The sequence below is a fragment of the Haliaeetus albicilla genome, chromosome 13 (genome assembly GCF_947461875.1).
Source record: "Haliaeetus albicilla chromosome 13, bHalAlb1.1, whole genome shotgun sequence".
In the NCBI taxonomy this organism is placed as follows: domain Eukaryota; kingdom Metazoa; phylum Chordata; class Aves; order Accipitriformes; family Accipitridae; genus Haliaeetus; species Haliaeetus albicilla.
In genome coordinates, this window is record NC_091495.1 from 42377449 (window position 1) to 42401320 (window position 23872).

At 42.0% G+C, this 23872-nt stretch overlaps 1 protein-coding gene across 1 annotated transcript in view; it reads left to right on the forward strand.

Annotated features, from left to right (window-relative positions):
• Nucleotides 1-2849: 2849 nt before the first annotated feature.
• The window catches only part of ANTXR1 (ANTXR cell adhesion molecule 1), a 113062-nt gene continuing 92039 nt past the window's right edge, over nucleotides 2850-23872 (forward strand). The window contains exons 1-7 of the mRNA XM_069801186.1: nucleotides 2850-3368; nucleotides 13777-13848; nucleotides 14562-14633; nucleotides 18177-18258; nucleotides 19466-19499; nucleotides 21436-21515; nucleotides 23285-23353. Coding sequence (XP_069657287.1) covers nucleotides 3217-3368; nucleotides 13777-13848; nucleotides 14562-14633; nucleotides 18177-18258; nucleotides 19466-19499; nucleotides 21436-21515; nucleotides 23285-23353 — 561 coding nt within the window. The 5' untranslated portion in view covers nucleotides 2850-3216. The remainder of the gene's footprint in view (nucleotides 3369-13776; nucleotides 13849-14561; nucleotides 14634-18176; nucleotides 18259-19465; nucleotides 19500-21435; nucleotides 21516-23284; nucleotides 23354-23872) is intronic.

The window sequence follows — 23872 nt, forward strand, 5'->3', positions numbered from 1 at the left end:
ACTGCAATCTGACAGAACTGGCTTCTTCCAAGCTGCAAGTTTCAGAAGAGGGCCCACAGATACATATAAGGGAGTAGATAAGAAAACCTGCTGATACCACTTCCCCCATCATTTACATATGCAAATTCTATTCACACACCATGGGCATCAGCAGGAGCTTAATTAACCATTGAACTGCTGTGCAATTAAAACACCTTATTTCTTGTCACTTTCATGCAAAAAAAATACAACACACCCAGTCTCTCCAAGAACTGTTAGGTATTTCACACAAAAGCTATAGTCTTCATAATGTTTTTGTTTCTAGCATTTTTAGTGAGGGAGGGACAGACAGAAATTCCAACGCCCTCTCCTGTGTCTCACATGAGCTTCCCATTATGGAGCTGCTTTTCTTAGAGTGTTGATGGTGCTATTACCAGATCATAAACAAAAAGACACATTCTTAAGCATATGAAGAGGACTAGCCCTGGAGAAAATGAGAGTTACAGCACAAAGAATGATGTTTCATTTTGTCAGCAGCTCCGTCCATCTCAGAGTGCTCTAAGCTTCATCTGATGCCTCATTCCTTGGCTTTTCCCCAAGCTTTCCCAGGCCTTCTGTCAGCCTGAATCCACAGCTACACAGAGAATCTGATCTCCTCCTCCATTCCCCCAGCTAGCTTCAGGCCAAAGTTATTTTCCTGAGGTACAGGGTTTTTTTCATTGTTTTTTTGGTTTTTGTTTGTTTGTTTGTTTTTTTCCTTTTTAATCTCTATATATTTATTCATCTTGGGGCCAGTCAGAAACAAATGAAAGAGACTATTAGTCTGTTTTTAATCTTTAGGCAGACACAGGTCATAAGCTAGTGACAAAAAGATACTTTATCCAGCTGCGGCAGGAGCCTTAGCTGTACCTCAGATCACAACCTGGCCCTAAGTACTTTTCCAAAATTTCTCAAAACCAGCACATCAGTCCCTAGAGAGGAAGCTTTTCTTCTACCCCTCCTATTTTTTTTACATCCTCCATTCAGCTCATTTTCTTTTAAAATACCAAAAAAGAATCCATGGACTAGTCTCATTCCCTTCCCCAGGGCAGTACAACCTTCAAAGACACACACAAAACTCTCTACACATAACCTCATGGTTTGTGCAATTCAAGCTTCATAACTACAAACAGATTTGTTCCAGAGCATCCATATGAAACTTTAAAATCCTCAAATACTACCTGCTTACCTAACACACCTATGCTGGCTACAGGAGCCACAGCTCTACACTTTATAATATCTCCCAGCAGCCTCCTGTCACAGGATGTAAGCAACCACATCACTCAGATATGCAAATCAGCAGGTGGCAGCTCCACCTCTTTTCCACAACTACACAGAAAGGAGCACCTGCCCTCACATTTTGCCTGCGCAAGCCTGGTGCAGGTGCTAACCCTCAGTTTGGGCAGCACCACAGCTACCTCAGCAAAAAGCTCTCATATATGTTTCTGACATTGTGCTTTATTTCTGTTCCTTATAGAAAACCTGATATAGATCTTTTGCCTATTTGGTAATGAGCTGTGTTACTACTCTCGTTTCAGGCTAAGAGATAAATGACAAGACTCATACCCGCACTCCCAGCTCCCCTTGAGTTTAGGTATGGAAGCGCAGAATATACACCGACAAAACACCTGGTTCTGCTCCTGTCTAGCCCTAGAGAAGCTTTGACTTCCAAGGGATCTCCACTTCTTTCAGGTCTGATCAGGATTTGACAGCAGGACCGAGGAGGTACCATTTGCCCATGTCTCTGTATTATCCACATTAGGGGTGATGGAGCTGGTGTATTTGCTGAGCATAGCCAGGTGTGGGAGGGAGAACACTGCCAAAGTTTTAATCATCAATGCAGCAAGGTGCCTGACTAATTTGTAATCCAGGTGTTTCCACTTCGGTCACAAGTCTGTTATCATGCTGTTTGTCATTTTCCCTTTAAACCTATCCTGCTACATTTCCTGGTCTTTCCTCAGATTGTTTGCTTTTGCTAAGAATTTTTTAAAGACAAATTTAACTCTTTAAGCGATGAAGAACAGCTTGAAAGCCTGACTCAAGTGCACTTGCATCTCCTGTCAGAAACCTGACTTGGTCCCCCTGCACTTGATGCAACACCTGAAGCTGCTCTACTAACCAGCAGTTAGTACTGGGAGAACAGGTGTGTTGCTATAGCCTGAGAGGATTTGAGAGGGAAGGCTAGGAGCCCCTGCTCCTGGGATCTTTAGTTTAGCTTTTGTTGGTAGGGGGGCTGCTCTGATTGGGGAATGCTCTTGCTCTTGAGCTGTCTTGCTTAGGTTTTGGAGTTTGTGGTGCTGTTTGGGGAAGGAGACAGAAAATGCAAGTGTAGCTGAAGTTACATTTTCCAGCAAGTTTTCTTGGAAGAGGAAGGGTTTAGGCTCTAGTAGCTGAAATGAGTTTGCGAAGGATGGTAAGAGGGGGAAGCCTGTTTCACAGGCACAGATATAGCTTGATATTTCTCAGGGCTGAGAAAACAAGGGATGAAACCTGGTGTGGCCTGTCACTTTAACCTTTGTGAAGCTACTCCAGGTCTTTAAAGGTCTTTAAACTCAGATGTTGCCTACGTGGGAAACAAAGATATCTTTGCACAGTACTGTGTGACTGCTGTAAGAAAACTGCTTCTATGTTCGTAGCTAAAGCTGCTGTGGTATGTGTGCGCTGTGTGCTCGGTGCACGAATGAGATGCTTGAAACTAGAGACTCCAGTCAGCTTGAGTTTTGGCCACAAGGTGGCATTCTCTGAGCCTTTTTTGCTAAGGGAAAATAAAACTTACCATCCTTAATAATAACAATAATAATTGGGGGGGGGGGACACGGGACCTCAAACCCTCCCTGTGTTTTCTGAAGTCTGTGACAAAGCAAGATTTGTTAGGAGGCTGCTCCTTCTCTTGCAAAACAATGGTGCTGCTTTCAGAGAGCTGCAAGTGAGACTGAGGGTCAAGTCCCTTTAAAAAAAAAAAAAGTTAAATACAGTATTGTGCATCTTGAAATCTGAAACCAAGAAACAGAAGTGCAAGGGAAACAAGGGGGAAAGTCTTGCAATTCCTGAGGACAACTGTTGCAAGTGGAGTTTTAAGGATTAAAATACACATATATATATATATTTAAAGGTCATTGAATGGCTTTTGTGGAGAAACCTATGAAATAAAGGAGCCTTGGAAGAAGAGATTTCTTTTTCTCCTCATCTCTGGATATAATGGCCATTGCAAAGCAAAGCATCTTGAGATTTGGCTTCAAATGTCTCTTCCTAGCAACTTTTATGCTAGCCTGTGATGGACAAGGTGGAAAGAGAGAGAATGGTGGTCCTGCCTGTTACGGAGGATTTGATTTGTATTTCATTCTAGACAAGTAAGTCAATTCTACTCTGTTCTTTTTCAGAGAAATCTTTCTCTAGGCATGAACTGGAATGGCATATACTGATACTGAGGAGGTTTTATTTGGATTTTGGTTTTGTAGAAGTCCCCAAGGGACCTGAGAAACTCCTTACTACTCTAGCTTTGTTTTTGTTGTGGTAACTTTTTTGGTAGGTCTACTATGTAATCCCATTGTGCTCTGTAAATTAAATTGTTATAAATTTTGCTGTGGCTGATATAGAAGCTTTATTGTGTACTTGACCCTGTAGTTTCTTAAAAGAGTGGTTGGGAGGAGGGCAGCACCCTGGTCACCTCTAGTTTCCCTATGAACCATGAAGGTTGAGGCACACACGAAAGCAGGGGCTGGAGAGTTATTATTGCAGGCATTAATTCTGTAGCTGAAAACGTGGAGGAAATGCTCGCCTGCCTGCAGGTCTGCTTCTGTACTGCTTGCTCCTTAGCTCTGAACGTTCTAGAGCAGCAACTTGCAGGTAAAGACCAGGCTCTGAGAGGTGGCTGCTCTCTTTGAAAGGGTCCAATTTTGGCCATTGTGATGGAAAACAGCTAGAATGCCTTATTTAAAGAGAGCTTTATTTTCCTTACGCTGAGTCACATTTTCTTTGTTTCCTGCTAATCAAATGCATATTTTTGACTGCTTAACTGTTTATACTGCAGATAACTTCTACCTCACTTTTTTTATCACTAATTGTGATAGTGTCATCTTCTTGGCACTGGTAAGTTTGCCTCTTTACAGGCCTTTAGATTGTAGGTGGAGCAGTGTGAAATAGGTATGTGCTGAGTTTTGGAAAGCTTCGTATTGAAGTAATTAAAAAATTTACAAAAAAGTATTAAAAAGTACTAGCTAAAATGATTCTCCTAATTTTCTTGATTAAGAGTAGTTGTTTTGAGCCAAAGGTTTGGAAATACTGGGGAGTATGCATGCCAGAGCCATGGTACTGACATTATTAACCATAAATTTCAGAGACAGGAAAGTATTTGCAAGTTGCCAAAAGTGCTCACAGACGAAGCTTTCTGACTGATCCTCTTGAGTGTTTTGCAGTAGCTCCCACATTCCGTTAGTATAAATGACTTGGAATTACATAACACTTTATTACAAAATACTGGGTAAAATGTAATACTGAGACACTGGATATTTTAGTATGTCAGTTGTTCTAATGCTTCAGGGGGAAGATTTTTTTTTTTTTTACTTTATTCAGTGGAAATATCTACCTGTCTAATGCATTTTGTTGCTTTGGCTGTTTAGTTATTAGCTGGAATACTTTTATTGCTGCATATGGAAAAAAAAAAAAAGAAAAAAAAGAGCATGATTTGTACTGCAGATGGCTTTGCAAACTGCATTTCCGTGAAAGTTGAAGCAGAATTGAAGGTTTTCTCAAATCTGATGGTTGTGCTGTGTTACACCTCAGAGCTAATGTAATTTTAACAGTCACTTATTTCAAGTTCTGTGCTGTCCTCTTACTAAAAGGCATGACTTTCTAGGCTTGCTGAAGGGATTATGAATTTGGGTGGAAATATGAGGCTTGGCATAAACTTTAAAGTAGGCAGGTTTACCTCAGCGTATGTATCCAAGTATCCAACAAAAAATCCTGCTTTGACACTTGCAAGATTTCTATTTCTGGGATTTTTCTGGTGCAGAAATGTACACAATCTGATGTAAAAATGTCCTTGGTCTCCAGTGGAATTTGGAGGAGGGTTTATGGTGTTTAAGCTACTAGTGTGTACAACATGGTGTGGACCTAATTGTTTAGCCTTTGAGGAGGCTGATGAAAGACTTACTGTGGTGGAGTAGATTATCCCATATCCTTTATCTTTAAAACTTTCTTACATTCTGCAGAGGCTAAGCTGAAGTTCTAAAAAAATTGAGTCTTATTTAGCCTGGATTTTTCTACCTTCTAATTGTCTAGACAATGTTTTGAAAAATGCTGCTGAAGTCCTGAATGCAGAGAGAGGTGATGCCTATAGAGGCCTTCAGGCAAACTATGAAGTAATAGTTCAGGGCTCACTGCTTTTCTTTAATAATTTTTAGAGCTATTTCAAAAACTATTAAAAGTCATAAAGGACACTGAAGCAGAAGAGATACAGATTTTTAAACATCAAATGTTAGTTTCAATGGTGGAAGAAAGCCATTAAAATATTAAGCAACCTGCTTTCTGGGATCAAAGGAGTAATATAAAAACAATAAACACAGCCCTGGAAGGCACCACTGCTAGAGCCCTCTACTGACCCTTTTGCCTCAGTGCCTGATTGGATTTAGTGACTACTCAGTCCGTTTAGCACCCTGTATCTGTGCTGCTCATAGGATGTGTTCCAGCTGCCGCACTGTATGCAGTCCTTGTCACAGTGCTGGCTCCTGAAGCATACTTCTGGCCACAAGAAGCCCCATCAAAGTGAACACCTAACCCACTGGGGAAGGGACACGTGTTATAGGCTGTTCTCATGAAGTGATGCTCTAGCTCCCTGCAGCATTCTCCTTGGGAGACTCCTGCAAACTTGCTGTGTGAACTGTTGAATGGAAACCAGGTTTCCTCTGGCCATCTGCAGATGGCTGGACACATGACTTCCTGCAGATGGCATGCTTAGAGGACCTGAAGCAAATCTCCCATTTCTCATGGGCATGAAGTAGAAGAAAATCCAGTATTCAGCCATTCAGAAATAATCCTGTTATGCTACACAGCCTTGATGTACATGTACCAAACAGAACAAAAACTTGAATGATACCAGATGTGCTTGCTAGGTTACAATAGCATCCTTAATCTTTGTGCATGCACTTGCATGTCCTTTATCGCTTCTAAGAGTTCTCACAGAGCTTAGGTAGCAATAGAGAAGGCCTTTCATGCTGTGACTGTTGGACCTCAGGCTAGCAGAGTTATGTTCCAAAAGTGATGCAAAGACACCCCAGAGGACTGCAGTTCGAGTTGGGCAAACTCCTTGCTGAATGAAACTGATGTTGTCACGCTGTTGTTGGTGCAGTGCTCCAACTTTGGAGAAAACTATGGTTTGCCAGCTCTGTTGAAAATTGCTGCTTGACATGCAGCAAACTTAAAAGGACAAAAATAGTGTTACACGCAGAAACACCTAACCTGAAATTCTGAGCTGCCTGACAGCAGTTTTAGTGAAGGAATTGTCTTCCATGAATTAAGACTGGATTAATCCATTTCTCTTGTGCTCTGATTGTTGGGGGGGGGGGGGGGAAGGTGGAGAGGGGCTACAACTCAAGCTGTATGCTATTTAGAGTACAGTTGTATACACAGGATCAGAATCATTAAGTTTGGAAAAGACCTCTAAGATCATCACGTCCAACCGATAACCCAATACCACCATGCCCACTAAACCATGTCCTGAAGTGCCATGTCTATGCGTTTTTTGAACGCCTCCAGGGGTGGTGACTCCACCACTTCCCTGGGCAGCCTGTTCCCATGCCTGACAACCCTTTCAGTAAAGAAATGTTTCCTAATATCCAATCTAAACCTCCCTTGGCGCAACTTGAGGCCATTTCCTCTTGTCCTATCACTAGTTACTTGGTAGAAGAGACCAGCACCCACATCACTACAACCTCCTTTCAGGTAGTTGTAGGGAGCGATCAGGTCTCCCCTCAGCCTCCTCTTCTCCAGACTAAACCACCCCAGTCCCCTCAGCTGCTCCTCGTAAGATTTGTGCTCCAGGCCCCTCACCAGCTTGGTTGCTCTTCTCTGGACATGTTCCAGCACCTCCATGTCTTTCCTGTAGTGAGGGGCCCAAAACTGAACACAGGACTCGAGGTGCGGCCTCACCAGTGCTGAGTACAGGGGAACGATCACCTCCCTGGTCCTGCTGGCCACGCTCTTTCTGATATGGGCCAGGATGCCGTTGACCTTCCTGGCCACCTGGGCACACTGCTGGCTCGTATTTAGCCGGCTGCCTACTGGCACCCCCGGGTCTTTTTCTGTCGGGCAGCTTTCGAGTCACTCTTCCCCAAGCCCGTAGCGTCGCATGGGGTTGTTGTGACCGAAGTGCAGGACCCGGCACTTGATGTTGTTGAACCTCATACGGTTGGCCTTGGCCCACGGATCCAGCCTGTCTGGATCCCTCTGTAGAGCCTTCCTACCCTCGAGCAGATCGACCCTCCCTCCCAACTTGGCATCGTCTGCAAACTTGCTTGGGGTGCACTGAATCCCCTTGTCCAGATCGTTGATAAAGATAATAAAGAGAACTGGCCCCAAAACTGAGACCTGGGTAACACCACTCGTGACCGGGCACCAACTGGGTTTAGCTCTGTTCACTACAACCCTCTGGGCTCGTCCAGCCAGCCAGTTTTTCACCCAGCGAAGAGTACACTTGTCTAAGCCATGAGCTGCCAGCTTCTCAAGGAGTGTGCTGTGAGAGACAGTGTCAAAGGCCTTACTAAAGTGCAGGTAGACAACATCCACAACCTTTCCCTCATCCACTAGGTGGGTCACCTGGTCATAGAAGGAGATCAGGTTGGTCAAGCACAGACCTACCTTTCATGAATCCATGCTGGCTGGGCCTGATCCCCTGTTTGTCTGGGATCTAGTCATACAGGGTGCTGAGCATCTCAAAGTGGAGGTCATACCAAGATGAGCCCAGTGTTGTGGAACGTAAGGCTGGCTTATCTTGGGAGAATTGTTGGGAGAGCTGGTCCTAGATGGCATGTCCTTTTGTGTTACTGTGGTGCTGAAGGGTTTCATGGATTGAGGGTCCCATAGACTGAATGGTAGCAAAACATATGGCAGAAGATGGTGCCAAAGAATTTACACTGATGTGAACAGGGCCTTCATTAAGAAGGATGAATGAGGAAGCAGTGAGATGTTGGTAAAAAAGCAAACATTTGGTTTTGCTGATGTCGTCCAGTTATTCTAAAAATATCATCCACGTGACTATGAAGACTATGACCCATCTCCTAACTGACATGGTATCTAGTGCTGTAGTAACCACCCTCCACAAGCACGGTTGGAACATTTAGAGGCAGCTCCCCGATTAATTTATTTGCAGGTAGGGAGGAAGGAATAACAATGAGTAAGCGTCTCAGTAATCTTTTACTATATCCTCTGTATGTCAAAGGTGTTATTTCTTATGGCCTTGCCTGTTGTGTGCAAATAGTAGGCATTTTATAACCATGTGCAGAAAACACACAAGGAGCTGTACATGTGTGAAAGAAAACTTGGCTCTAAAAGATCCTTGGCAAAATGAAGCCAGTAATCCAAGCTGTTTTCTGTGATCCCTTCGTTATTCAGCCAGACAGCTGATCTATTTTTAACCAGTTGTATTGAAGTGAAACTCCTGCTCTAGAGAGGCTAATGGTTGTTTCTCTGAATCTAGCTTTAGTAGCTGCAGTTACCATGACTTAAGCAGGACTAAGTACAGATTTACACTCAGAGTATGGAAGCATATAGGGGCCACAGTGGGATGGAAAGCAGACAGACGCTCTGCATCACCAGGCAGGGAGACTGACCTGATGAACCGCTTCTGGTAGTAGTGACTCTTCCCCTGGGAAATGGAAGCCCTCCAACGGAGCTAACCACAGGACCCTTACAGAGCTGAATAATACTCTAGCTGCTGTAATGTGAAGAAATACAAATCTTTAGTAGGTAATTGTAAAATTGAACATCTGCAGAAATAGATTCAAAATAATCTCTGATCTTCATTGACCTAGCTAGTGATTCCTTGACTGCTTTTCTGGAATCACAGGCCTGAATCCAGAGCAATGTATGCATTTTGTTTGGATGGCAGGGGGTTGCAAGTATATGGAGGCATAGTTTTTCTTTGTTTTAGCATGAGGTTTGAGGGATGTTAGCAAGGTAGGGTGGAGAAATTTGCACATTCTTGTGTCTTTTTGCTCGTTGCCTGAAGGAATGTAATTAACTTCTAAGTCTGCTGTAGGCATGCAATTGCAATGAGCTATATTAATATTTTAAATCCTTGCCTGTCAAGACCTGTGTACATGTTTTTTACCCAGTGGTGAATCTAAGTTAACTATTCCTTAGTAAAAGGGATGGGTTGGAGCTACCTTACATTCAGGATTAAGCGTATGCCTGCAGCACTCCGCACTTATCTACTGCTTGATATAAATTCAGTCCATGGTTACTTGTTTATTAGTTGTTTTTTTACATATCCCGTGCCAAGCAGGAAAAGAAGAATGTTCTTGGACTGTGATTGGGCTTAGAGGCTGATCCTGCTCTGAACTGGACCTCTATAGACCCTGTATCTGAAATGTTTGACAGTATCTCTGGTGACCTGTCTCATGTGAAGTGTGGCACAAGATAGTAGTGTTTCCTCAAAGATGCATCACATCTCTAACATTTTTGTGTTATGTAGTGTTTTCAGAATTGCTCCTGAAGTATTTGGAAAGACAAAGGACACATTTTGGCTGATTTGTATATTTTTTAAAGAGCTCAATAAAAAGATGCTGCAAAACTTCCTGGGTCAATGCCACCTCTGACAGCTATGAGACTTCCTGAAGTTAGTCCAAAAATGTGCAAGTTTAAGGAGAATTTGGGTCAATATCAGTCTCTGAATCAGGTGTGTTTATGTACTTCTGTCAGCTGCAGTGCACGTAACTGGCGTGAAGTCTTTGTGTAAGAGTTTGTGAGCCTGATTCTGTTTTCTTCTAGCTTGTGAGTTAAATAAAACCATGGGTATTCTAAGAAGGTACAATGCCAAAAATGGAAATACAGAGTTTAAACTGTAAGGAGGTTTGGGTTGCTGCAGCTTTGGGTTACGGTGCATCTTGTCACAGTGAGTAGAAGAAAAGCACCTGCTGGAGGGCAGGGTTTAGCCAGCATGTGGCTCTCAGTGTCTGGAACCACAGAGCCACATGGAGTGTGTCTCTCACCCTTGCATTTAGTTCACGTGTACAAAATGCCAGCACAGTTGACCACAGAATGTATCATTCTTTTGTTAAAGGCTTAATGGTTTAGTTAGTCTTAATTTCCATTTATTGGGCTTTTCTCCAGCAAGAGAATTTGGCATCCTCGCAACGAGCCTTTTGGTAAATTGCAAGTTTACAGCATCAACCATTCAGCTGCAAAGTGTTGGCTCACTGATCAACTTGTTTCTCTTTGGGAATATGAAGAGATAACGATTTTAAATTTGGCTTTTATTGTCTTACAGTTAGGCTTTAGAAATACTTGTCCTGCTCAGAGTCTTGGCCTGCCTTATGAGAGGCTTTACAAGTGACAAGTGTCTTTCACTGCAGGGCTTCTGAATAACACAGCTGAAAGCTGTGGAGGTGAACACAGTAAGCTAATGTTGGTTTTGTAAACTTTCTGTTGACTGCAGAAAGGATAGTTTTATTGCTTTTGTCCATTTTATGCCAAGTGAAGACTGTAAGAAGTCTGAAGTGTGTTTCAGAAGATATATTTTATGTGTTAGAGGAGTACTTTTTTCTAAATGCAGACCTGGGCATTTATGGCCACTCACACCTGGGCTTGACTAGATGGAGAAATTAGCTGCAAGTAGACTGCTAGCTGTCTAGCTACAGATGGAAAACTTGCTGTGCTAGGAGGAACGATGTATGGTCAGCAAAAGTATGAGTCTTTGTTTTGGGACCCTTTTATAGCTCACTCTGGTAGAGCGGAAGAATAAATGGATTGTAGACTATTCCAATTACCCCACTTCAGTGACTTTGGAACTGAGAGCAGAAACCATCCTCCTTTTGTGGAGTAGAGTAGGTTTGTTTTTATGATTATAGCAATGGTAAGAAGTTTCCTTAGAATAGATGTTTAACATTCTGCTGCTCTTGAACTTCAGCTTGTTCCTTTTGTGCGTTAATAGATGTGTGGGAAGGTTTCATGGAAAAAGAGCTATAACTTCAGATGCTTGGAGTTTTGTTCCAGAGGGCATAAAGATGGGACTGTTGGTGGGAGAACAGAGTGAGGATGATGAAGGAGGAAGTGCAGCAGGAGCTGAAGCCATACTTGTGTGAAGAATTAAAAAGCATTGCTTACCTGAAAAGGCAAACACTTAAAGAGGATGTGCTATTGACTTATTGACAGGCACATCATTGAACAGAGCTATTGGTTTGTAAGCTTTATTCTGGCAAATGTTCTTTTCAAAAAATGCATGACTTCTCAGAGCCGTGGAAAATGACAGGAGTTTTATATGGCGACCTACATACCTTATGTGCTCTGTGGCTGGATCTCATTCCTTGCAGCTGCCTTGCTGCAATAGTACATTTAAGTGATGATCAACTTTTGTTCAGAGGTGAAGAAATAATCATACTTTTCAAGGCTAATGTAGCTTCTAGGGCAGCGTCCTTTTGCAAGCAGGGGCTGGCTAGAGCTTCTGTATTGGCAGAGGCTGAGAGCTAAGTTTTCCCTTAACATGAAGTGTAGTATGGCCATCTTATCTGATGGCTAGGAGAAGGTGGGTAAGGGTATGCTTGTGAAAGGGTCCTAGCTACATGTGTCTGCTACCAGATGGCTCCAAAGGCATGTGAAGCTCTGATGAAGTGTACTTTTTTTGAGAGGTGGATATATGGTCTAAAGCAACATACATTTCACTGAAGGAGGTAGTAATTGTTTTATGGTTAACAAAGCCTTGGCTTTATGTGTCTTCTGGAGACTGATGTAACTATTGTTATAAAGTCAAGTATTTCTTTTATGCCTCACCATATAAAGACAATAAATACTTATTTTCCAGACCAGTTCTCAGAAATTATTTGGGCTATTTGGCATTGATGGAACTGGAGTGCCTGTTACATTCAAGGTCTCAGAGTTATTCCACTTGTACCTGCGGTTAACTTTGTGTCTCCTATCAGTTTGCAGTTTGGATGCAGCAGGGGTTAAGTTTCTTGTTTGAGAGTAAGTTGTGATGTACATTGCCCTTCATCTGTGATAAGACACCAATTTTCCTGCTGTGTGGCTTAATTAGTTTATAAGACCCTTACTGTTGGTGATTCTTTGGTCCTCTGTGATACACATTTGCATGGAGAGCAAGTAATGATTTCAAGTCCGGGTCTGATGAAAGTAAAGAGAGCCAAGAAGTAATCTAGTACTATTAGCATTTGCTTATGAACAAGTCTCCTCCACAATCTGTCCCTTACAATCATGGAAAAAACCAGAGGTGCCTGTAAGGTTATCTTTAAAGAGGTGCATTTGGTATCAGGTCCTTTGTGCAATGAGAGCTGGAGAGTTCACTGTTTTCACAGATGGACCATATGCTCTTGTACCTGTGCAAGAGTCCTCACTGCATGTTGTCTAAGGTTGCCTTAGGACATATCGGGGTCATACGCAGAAAGAATGGCTTAAGGTATCATGGAGCAAGTGGGTAAGGCCAAGGTTTTTACTGAATGGCTGTAAATGAAAACCAGGTGTGGGGAGGGTAGGGAAGGAAATTTGTATGACCTGCACAATATGGTTTGCATGCTTGCTGTGCTGCTAGGAAGTGAAGTAATGCTCTCTGCAGCCAGGCTGGGGTTGGCTGTACCAGGTGTGCAGTACTTGGGTGAATCTATTCATGGCTATTCCTTTGCATTCTCAGATCTAAGGTAGAACAGAGTCGGGTCAGATGCCTTTTCTTTCTGTGAAGTGAAAAAACATCTTCTCAAACTTGCATCTTTCCTTCCTCAGGCTGCAGATCAATGAAGTTTCTATTAAAGCTAGAATGGTTATTTCCCCTAGAAATATTTTTAATTGTAGTCAATGAATTAAGTGATGACACATTTATTTTCCAACTTTAGGAAGAAATTTTTTCCCAATATTAATATTCCAGTGTTCATAGAAGTGTTTATGCCAGAAGGGGCATTTAGTGCTGAAAGATTCTGATTAACCTAATTTTTTCCTGGTTCTTGCAACATAAAGAAGAATAATCCAATCCCATTATAGTCTATGGTTTATTTTTCTGAGGAGCAAAGTTAGTTTGTTTTGCCTTTAACTGAGGTGTGAAAGAATTAGCCAGACAGTTGAGATGTGGACCTAAGGTGTTTTGCTTTTCATAGCCTCTAGCACAGTGGAAATCCTAGAGAAGTTTAATAATTTGTTCCTGCAACTGCATTTTATTCTCAAATTATACTTGAGCTAAAAGCTCTGCATAATGGTATGGCAAATGAGTTGGTGGAGTTAGTCTAACATACTGTGCAGAGACACAGGTCTTCACTCAGGGTTTACTTGTTTAAGGCTGTGCTAAAGGTCTAGCGTAACTGCCATATGTTATTGCCAAGTGTAGCTTCAAACACTTGCATGAGGTATAACTTGTTCTTGCTTTTCAAAGTTAAGTAGGAAATGTAATTTACAGTTTAATATATCTTTAAAGGAAGAATATGGATAGTGAGTGTTAAAGAAAATAAAAAGAAATGACTAGCTGAGCAATGTATAAGAAACATTAGGCTGGGAAAACTACAATAGCAGCAATTAAACTAATAACTCCTGTAATCATTGTTTCCCTAGATCAGGAAGTGTCCTGCACCATTGGAATGAAATATATCATTTTGTGGAACATTTGGCCCGCAAATTCATAAGGTAAGAAGTGCACCTTTGCAGATAACTGAATGAGGAGGTGTGTGTGTGCCAGCAGCTGGGAGATGAGCTCTCAGTTGCAGAGAAGCAGCACATGCTGGTGCCAGTCCCCTGGTGGAGAGAGAGTTCTTAATGCTTTTCTCAGATCATCCCATTGATTGCTTTTCCCCAGATTTCTGTCATGCAGGAAAAAGGAGTAGATAAGCTAATTGTTCCCTTTTTTCCTGCCTGACTTCTATGGATCAAATCATATTTTTGTGGGGAAGGAATCCTCTTGTTTGAGATGGCTGTCTACTGCTTGAGGTACAGAAGTCTGGGTCTGAAGGGAGAGGCCTGAGGCTGTACCTTTCAGGCACAGAATGCCTTGAGACTGGATGAAAAATCCTCCAGGCCAGTGGGTGGAATGTGTTATGATAAACATTATTAGCCTTCCTTTGTCTCCATGGTGATACCAGGATGCATTTAAGCTTTTCTTCCTTTAGCAATCCTAAGGTCATGATGCAAATGCTATTTACGTCTTTTAGAAGGATTCCTTGTGGTTTGCCTTGACTAAGAAGGCCCAGGACAAAACACCTTTTGCTGCTCAGTTTTGTCTTTCATCCTGTTGAGTTATAATCTAGATAGCAATCAGAGCGCCCTGTGTGTTTGCTGTTATGCGTACAGTCAGCTTTGGTCTGGACCACCAAAATAATTTACTCTTTTCTCCCCTTTTCCAGCCCTCAGCTGAGGATGTCCTTCATTGTTTTTTCAACTAGAGGGACAATTCTAATGAGGTTAACAGAAGACAGGTAAGAAGAGATTTAAAGGTGTACAGCAGCTTTTGTGTCCTTTTTGTAGCTTCCTTCACCTTCCTTGCTCAATGATTTCCAGTCCACTGTGAGCAGTGTTGTGACACCTTTGTGCTTCTCAATTTAATTGTTTGAATCACCTGCCCATTTTCACGTATGACAATCATCCTGCTAGAATGCATTAAGGCCTCTTGAGGCAGAGGTTGCCTTCTTAATTTTAACTTCTAAATGTCTGTCTTTCAGCAATTAGGGTTTTAACTCAAACTGCTTTCATTGAGGGAGTCTGCCTGCCACAGATTTCCAGACTTTTGTCAGAGAACAAGAGCCTTGTTGCCTTTGAAACATCCTTAGGGAGTTTCTTCTGCAAACAAAAAGGTGAAACTCCTTTCCAATAAAAATAAACTTGAAAGCTGTAGGTGATACCCATACTCTTGAGGTAGAGGTGAACATGATTTCTTTGGAGGTCTGAAGGTATGTTATAGGCAAAGTGTCTAGGATGGATTGCAAGGGTGTATGTTTTTTGGCAATGACAATTTGATTGCCATGTTTCTGAAGCATGTTCCTGTCATCCCCTTGTAGATCCCCAAGTTAATCCTGTAAAATCTATGGGATGGATTTTTTTTTTTTCACTCTGACTTCAAGGAGAGCTGGATGAGGTCCTTTAATCGCTCTTGCTTCCTCTGTTAACTTCATTGCCACGTGGAGCAAAAATATATGTAACACATGTGAAGGCTGTATAAGTCAGCATGTGTTTTACATATTGGATGTCTATGAAATTGCATACCAGAGCAGCTACTATAGAGGAATGAATAGGAAACTGGCTGCTTTCCTAAAGAGCAGTCCACATACATATCAACCTTGAAAAATGTCATTAAACCCAGCCAGCCTAAGCATCTCTTGTCACTTATTGCTACTATATGTATAAAGAGAGTGAACTGTATCTAACTTGGTGTCAGAGGAAAACCTGTTCCCTGCCTCTTTCTGTCCCCCACCCTGTGAGCACACCCCATTGCAAAGATCTCTAGTCCGTTAAGGCTCTAAACTATGAGACTTCAGTGTTTCCCATGTGGAAATGTATTTCATATTTATCCAGCTGTCCTAGAAATGTTGACTGGGAACAGGATATTGATATGGTATTAGTCTAAAAGCCAGCTGACTGGAGAGCTGCTGGTTTTTATTGGAGGACTGATGAACAAGGTGTGGGCTTTGTGCAGGTCCTTTAGTTAACACTGGCCTTTCTTAATCTGGAAGCTGGAGTAGTGGCAAAACCTCTTCTACCTTGGCCGTGCCTCCATGTGCTGTATCAGCACCTGAATGTGAAAACTGAAGGTGCTTAGCATCCCTTTTTGGAAAAACTCTGTGCATCTAATGGTACTGGATTGACATATTAAAGACTTTTGCTGTTTATTTTAAAATTTCAGTGTTCAAGTTTGAAAAATAGTTCTGATCGCAGGAAATGCTTTTGATTTTTATATACAGCTTTGGCTTGGTATGTGCATGGGTAGCCGAATGGAGGAAATATCTGCCCCTAGCCCACCTGTGATACACAGTTCAGTGTCTAACTAGTTTGGGATATTGCAGGTACAGAAAGAGTTCTTGAAAGTTTGATAATTCAACCTACTGCAAAAGCAGATACTCTTTTCTCCCTGTGGGAGTTTCTGCTCTGTAGACTGAATAATGTTAATGCACTGCTGCAATCAGCCTCACAAATGTCAGATAGAATATGTGATGGTCACACAAACTGGATTTTCTGAAGGAGTTGAAAAATGCAGGGAAAAAACTGACTTCTGGCATTCAGTCTTTAGGAAAGACATTGAGTTGCTGGAGCATGTTCGGAGGAGGGCAACCAAGTTGGTGAGGGGCCTGGAGCATAAGTCTTATGAGGAGCGGGTGAGGGAACTGGGGCTGTTTAGTCTAGAAAAGAGGAGGCTGAGGGGAGACCTTATCGCTCTCTACAAATACCTGAAAGGGGGTTGATGTGGGTGCTGGTCTTTTCTGTCAGGTGGCTGGAGATAGGACAAGAGGAAATGGCCTCAAGTTGAGGCAGGGGAGATTTAGGTTAGATATTAGGAAAAATTTTTTTACTGAGAAGGTTGTCAAACATTGGAATGGGCTGCCCAGGGAAGTGGTTGAGTCACCATCCCTGGAAATATTCAAACAGCGAGTGGACAGGCTACTTCAGGACATGGTTTAGTGGGCATGGTTAATGGTTGGACTTGATGATCTTGAAGGTCTTTTCCAACCTAAATGATTCTATGATTCTATGAATGTCAGTGTGGTCCTACATGCAGTGACTTAATCTGCTTCCCATGAAGATTGTATAGTTTGCTCAGAGAGACACCCCACATATTGCAGGGTTTTATCTTGGTATTAAAGACTTCTGGCCTGTACTTGGCTTCCAGAGTTTGGTGTCTGCAACTCAGTGGAACGACAAATGGGTCCCCATCCCATTTAGCCTGCAGTTGATTTGTCAGTGTGCCTGGGATTTCTAGAAAAATTAAAACAGATACCCTGAATCACAACAAGCTATTGCGAAAAGCTTTAATCTTCAAGTCAGTTTGAACAGGAACTGAAGGTGTAATGTCCAAATAAACTGGAGTTGCCAGGATGGGCTCCTGTCTCCATGGGTCTGCAGGTCCCGGCAGGAGCCTGCTCCAGCACGGGCTTCCCACAGGGTCACAGCCTCCTTTGGGCATCCCTCTGCTCTGACATGGGGTCCTCCCCAGGCTGCAAGTGGAGATCTGCTCGACTGTGGACCTCCATGGGGTGCAGGGGGACAGCCTGCCTCATCATGGTCTTCCCCACAGGCTGCAGGGGAATCTCTGCTCTGGCACTTGGAGCACCTCCTCCCCTCCTTCTTCACTGACCTGGGGGTCTGCAGGGTTGTTTCTCATATTCTCATTCCTCTCTCCAGCTGCAATTTCTGTGGCACAGCAACTTTTCCCCCTTCTTAAATCTGATATCCCAGAGGCACTACCGCCACTGCTGATGGGCTTGGCCTTGGCCAGTGGCGGGTCCATCTCAGAGCCAGCTGGCATTGACCCTGTCGGACACAGGGGAAGCTTCTAACAGATTCTCACAGCAGCCACCCCTGTAGCCCCCCTGCTACCAAAACCTTGCCACGCAAACCCAATACAGTCATTTTTTGTGGCTGTTCGATTGTGTGTGTATAGTCAAGTCAGCAAGCATAAGTAAGGAAAGTGAGCCAGGTGCAAGTCAGCTGCTCTGCTTCTGCATCAGAGGTTTGACCAGGGTTACACAGGGAATATTTATTTAGAAAGAAATGTATGGATATTGACCAAGGAGATGGATGCTGCTGTTGTGATGCTTTCCCCAGGCTGTGGGAACACTGGCAGCGCATCTGCTCTATTTTCCACATCCTTAGAAAGATATCTACCCAGACATTACCTTAGCCTAAATAAACATTGGGTTAACTCTTTTTTTCCCCTCTCTGTATCTGGTTCTGCCATGCCTGTCTTCACCTGGATATTGGCTCCCGATAAATTTGATCTTGGATCTAACAATGATCTGCATTAATTTCAGGGAACAGATACGCCAGGGTCTAGAAGAGCTGCAGAAAGTCCTTCCAGGAGGTGACACATACATGCATGAAGGATTTGAAAGGGTAACTAGATGCATGTTATAGTGCCTCTAAACTGTGTTTGGGTGCTCCTCAGGAAATGTTAAACAGAGGAATATGGTTAATAATTCTTTGGTAGGTAAGTGGGGCTATTTCTCTTGTATGCAATAAGTACACTAAGTGTACACATTCAGTGTAGGAGCTGGTACAAGGGAGCTGCAAACCCTGCTACTTTCTTTTTGCCTCCAGCTTTTATGGGGGGAGCTGCCTTTTCAGCTTGAGACAAGGCAAGAAGGCTTTGGCATTGTAATCCCACATGGGACCATGTTCACGAAGGGTGGAAAGCTATAGTACGGATGCTATAGTAGGCTTGTCAGAGTGGGGTGGGGGTTGAGGCCATGGCTCTAACCTGTTGTCGCTGGTGGACAAATAATGCTGCATAGAGGTTATTGCCTGCTCTGATCTTCTCCTTCTGTATATTTTACAAGCTCAGGAGTTTCTCTAAACCTGAACTCCTGACCCCACTCCCACTTCTGTGCTATGCATGCATTTGGGAGGATTGTGGAACTGTGTGCCTATTGAAAATGCATGTGAACACACAACAAAAATTCAGGTGACCTGACAGAGATGCTGGCTCTTAACTAGGAGTCCAGAACCAAATCCCAGAGTTTGGTGACTTCAGAGACTTTGCAGAAGAAGTCCAAAAAATCAAATTTAAATTCAGAACAGAAATTAAATTTGTAAGCCAAATATGTTCAGGGTGGCCTACTTTTTAATTTTTAATGCTCACTGAAGCATTTGCCCTTCTACCTTGCAGTATATGCTTATCGATAGATCAAGTGGGAGGTAGAAGCACAAGAATATCTCTCTGCAGTTGGTTTATTTGCAATTAGAGTAGTTGATCTAGAGGTGCTGGGGAATATTTATCAATGGACCTAGGATGTTTCTCAAGGAGGAAGGTGAATGTGATTTTTCAGATAACAAAATAGTGGGAGACTACTTTATTGTTGGCCAATGGCCTTAGGATTGGTTTGACTGAGTTATGCTTTAGATAAGACCTTGAAGTAATGGAATCAAAACCATACGCAGGAAACTTGTTCTGTGAAGCAGGTATCTCTGAAAGCAGAGGTTATGTGCGGACTACAATCATGACATCATCATTGCCATCTTCTCTTTCTTTCTGGTGCATGTGTAGATGCCCACAAAGTATTATTATTCATTTATTGCTAATAATCTTCTGATTTAATTTCAGGCAAGTGAACAGATTTACTATGAAAATGTTCACGGTGAGAGACTTTCTTGATCCATTGAATTTTTTTTTTCTCTTTTTGGCTGATAACTTTAATAGATTTGAAATGCAGCTTCACTGTGGGAAAGGTGGGGGGTGGCTTCTATTCTTACAGGAATGCAGTGCTCTTCAGGGTAGTTGTTTCTGAAAAGAAAAAAGAACAGGTGGAGCATTAAGGATCTGGAGCTGGACTGAATGCGTTTCAGGCCAAAAGTGCGAAGCTGGGCTGACTGAAGGTGCCTACTCTTACCAAAACTGTCTGGTACCTTATTTTGTTCATTTTGTTTGAGGACTCAGGTAGTCATTTCTTCTTTGTTCTGAAACATGATTATGCAGAGGTGCTGTTAGGTAAAAGGTCTTTTTTCAATAAGCAATTATTAAATCCAGAAGTAAGTGCAGACAATTGCAAAAATCTTTGTCCTTTGCTTCCTTGTAATTAATGTAAAAACTTTCTGCACTGCAAAGCCTGAAGTACAACTATAAACATTGCTGGTTGAAAACCAAAGGACAGGTGACCAGATGTTTGAGTACAAAGCCAGTCCTAATACTTTTGCAGGGCCACTCATGAATAAAATGTAGTGACTAAGTCTGCACAGCTTTGGGACTCATCTGTAAAATATGACTGCAGCAGAATGGAATAGATAGCTAGAACAATTCGATTTGGGATTGATAATGCTTTTACATGCTGGCATACATATGGCAAGTAAACAGGTTGCCACCATATACAAGAAGCAGTGGGCAACTGGGTCCTCAAGTCTGAATGTTGGCCTGTGTATTTTGTCTTTTAGTTCTGTGTGTTTGTCCTTGCTGCACTAAAAGGAGTGTTTATACCATCTGCAGTAGGTCCAAAGGCTCCTGCAGTAGTCAATGGAGGGAGAAGGGCATCTCTGGAGGTCATTTGGGCTCCTAAGTTTGTACAAGAAGTGCTCACTTTTCTCCATTTCCTACAGAAAGAGGCTAGGTACTTGAGTTAGGCATCTGCAACATGAATGACTGTGCATATTGCTTATTGTTCCTCAAGCACTCGACTTTCTTGTTGCATCATTACCACATTATTTAAAACCGGTGATTTCTAAGTGACACCAAGAAAATTAGGTATTGGATCTCTGTTCTGCAGTAATTGAAGAAGTTGCTTGTTTGGATTTTTGTTTCTTCAGCAACAGCTTGTTAAAGGCACAGCTCCCTGTAATGATAAGAAAATGCCCTAGAAGTCTGAAGAAATTTAAAGGTTGATAATTTACACACCTTGATATACTTAGCCTTTATCTTTCCATAACAGTGTTTGTGCAAGATGTACCTACAGAGCTCCTTCAGATCTGTAGCACGTCTCTTGTCAGAAATATGAATTAATTCTATTTGGCCACTCCTGAAAACTAATACAAAGCTGTAAAACCCAAGCTATAATCAATACAAGGGGAAGACTGCAAGGGTTAACTGCGTTGCTGAAATATGTTACATAGGAAGGTTGAAGACTTTAGGCCATTTTCCTACCATATCTATTTAAATCCCATGAGCTTTTTATCACAAGCTGAAAAAAATCTCTGGATTTCTTGAACTGACAGCGTTAATAAAATCAGGAAAAAAAAAACGAGGAACAGTTTGCACTGTTTTTTTGATGGCTGCTGTCTAATCTACTCATCTGAAATATTGAAATAGTTATGAGGAGCTGTCAATTAAAAATCATTGACACATCAAAGGAGTGTGGTATAAAACTGGTATTGAAGGCAGGTGCCTGAGTGGAAAAAGTGTGCAGAAGACATGGAAAATTCATGTCTTCTGAAAACTGGTTGGATGAAAGGAGGTAAGGACCTGGGCTTGCTGTCCACTATTTCTGGTCCTTTAAGTGTGCTAACAGGTCACTAGCAGGATGTTTTCTAAGCTAGTTTAGCAAATACAACTCAAAAACAAGGGACTAAAGAAGTTTGTGTATTTAGGTTACAGAACTGCAAGTGTCATCATTGCATTGACAGATGGAGAACTCCATGAAGACCTGTTTTTCTACTCTGAAAGGGAGGTAAGTGTCTTACACATTTTTTTAGCCACGGAGACAGTGCAATGTCTGGGCTTGCTGCTTTGAAGGCAAAAGATAGGGAAAACCTTCTTCCCTAGTAACAAAGCTTCACTTTGGTGCTCTTTAGACATGAATCTTAAGGATAAACATTAACAGCAGCAACGCTTCTGACTCATCAAAACTGAGACCTTTCACGGGAATGGATGAAGGTTTAAACTTCCAGTTAAAAAAAAACCAAACGAATGCGAAGGAAGGAATAGCTCACAGCTGAAAGCTTTCAGTATTTACTGGATTGTTCTGGGAAATACCTGAATCTTCTCACTTTGACATTTCTTCTTTCACAAAAAGTAAAGACTGCAGACAAAGGATGACTGTTGTTCCTATAATCTTCTGTCACATCAGAAAGCCTTTCAGATGATCAAATCCAAAATTTCCGCAAGTGTTTCCAAGATTCAAGTGTGTATTCTCAACACCCTCATTAAGTCAGCGTATTATGCAAAATGTTAGATAAACAGCAGGTCGAGCACTTGAAAGCTATGCTGTATAGTGTTTCTACTGATGTCCTTTTGATAGTCATCTCTGAAGAGATGAACCAATTTGCACTTGTCAGTCAAACAAATTAAGATGACCTAAACTTGGAAGATGTTATTGTTACGTGAATTTGCTATGGACAGATTTTTTTCCTCTCAATCTCTCCAAAGTGCAGCTTTAAATCCAGTAACAACAAAAAGAATGGTTTTGTAGAATAAAACTAATATTGCTACAGCACAAGCAAACGTCATTAATCTAGAGTTCCCCTCCTTACTGTTCATCTCCCTTTTTTTCCCTTCTGAAATAAAAAATGCACAAGAAAAACAAGTTTATTTTTAGAGGTGAATGAACATGTTGAGAGGTCAGAAGTGTTATATTAGTTTTGGTTTGGGGAGGTACAGTTAGTGAGCTAGTAGAATGGAGATCCTGAGCTCAGCTCTTACACTGTGAGTTGTTTCAGTTGTTTCAGTTTAAGCTTCTCAGTGTAAAACTGGAATGACGCTTTTCTTGTAAAGCACTTGGCTATCTAACAATTTGAACTACTATTGTCTTCTGATATAATCTGATTTTCTACCATCTTTTCTGGGAATGGGTTTTCGGTCAGGTGTTCCTGTTCTAATGAAATACAATTAAATGACTTAATTCATACTTAAACACAGGCAAGAGCATTTAGAACAGTTGCTTTTTGAATAGCAAATGCAAATTCATCTGCATGTCAAAGAAATAGCTTGGAAAAATCAAACCTGTGGATGTTCTGCCTTTATTAGTTCGAGATGCTGTGTAAGTAGTGGGAGTGATATAGTTTTGCAGCAGATGGAATGAAATGTCTCTTCACCTATGGATATCATGAGTCCAGGCACACATGTCTGAAATAGCAAACACTGAAACATTTTGGGTTACTATTATACTGGGATGTGTCCTAAATGATGAAAAGAAAATGGATTTAGACTGTCTTACATCTGGTGGACGGAGAAATGTTAGGAAGTTGGAATAGCTAGGAAGGTGAGCTAACTGGGTTTGAAAACCCCACCAAATACTTTGGGTTTTGCTTTACTAAACAATTAGTAGCAGATAAAACCTGTTTTTGCAGAATCAGGGAGGAAAGCTTTTAAAAGCTTTCTGTGGTCAAGCCCCCCCATTGCTCGTTTTACAGAGGAAGACTAAATTTATGATTAAGACCTTTCAGAAACCTGCATCTCATCATGTTTGCATCCATGTCATCTTATCTTTCCTTGTTCCAGGCTAATCGGTCACGTGACCTGGGAGCAACAGTATATTGTGTTGGTGTGAAAGACTTCAATGAGACCCAGGTAAATGAGGCACTAGTGTTTACTGAGGTACTTGGCAAAGGTACATGTTGAACAGAGGCACATGCTCCCAAATCACTTTCTCAAGTGGTCTTCCTCTCCTTCTGTTGATTGTTTGACGGTCTGAAGTGTCTTGGTCTGGGTGTTGGGTTTAAGCCCCTTTCTGTCTTAATCTCCATATGTGGAGAACTCTCCCTCTCTCTGCATGCCACAATGACTCTTGCTAATGGTGGAGAAAAGCAGAGAAAAGACACATGAAGAATATCAAATCAGTCTGGCTTAAGCTGTAAGCAGAAGGAGATTGTGGGGACTCCCCCCCCGCCCCCCCCTTAAAATTGACGTATTGTCATATAACACTTCAGTTTCAGTCCAGCTTTTCTTTCACAGGAACACAATTCTGTAAAAAGCAACCAGCTTCATTAGCAACACTAATATTTTACAGCATTTTCCCATTTGGTACTCTGGCTTCTAAATTTATCATATGAGTGTTAGTACGTCCATGAATTCCGTTTCACACCAAGT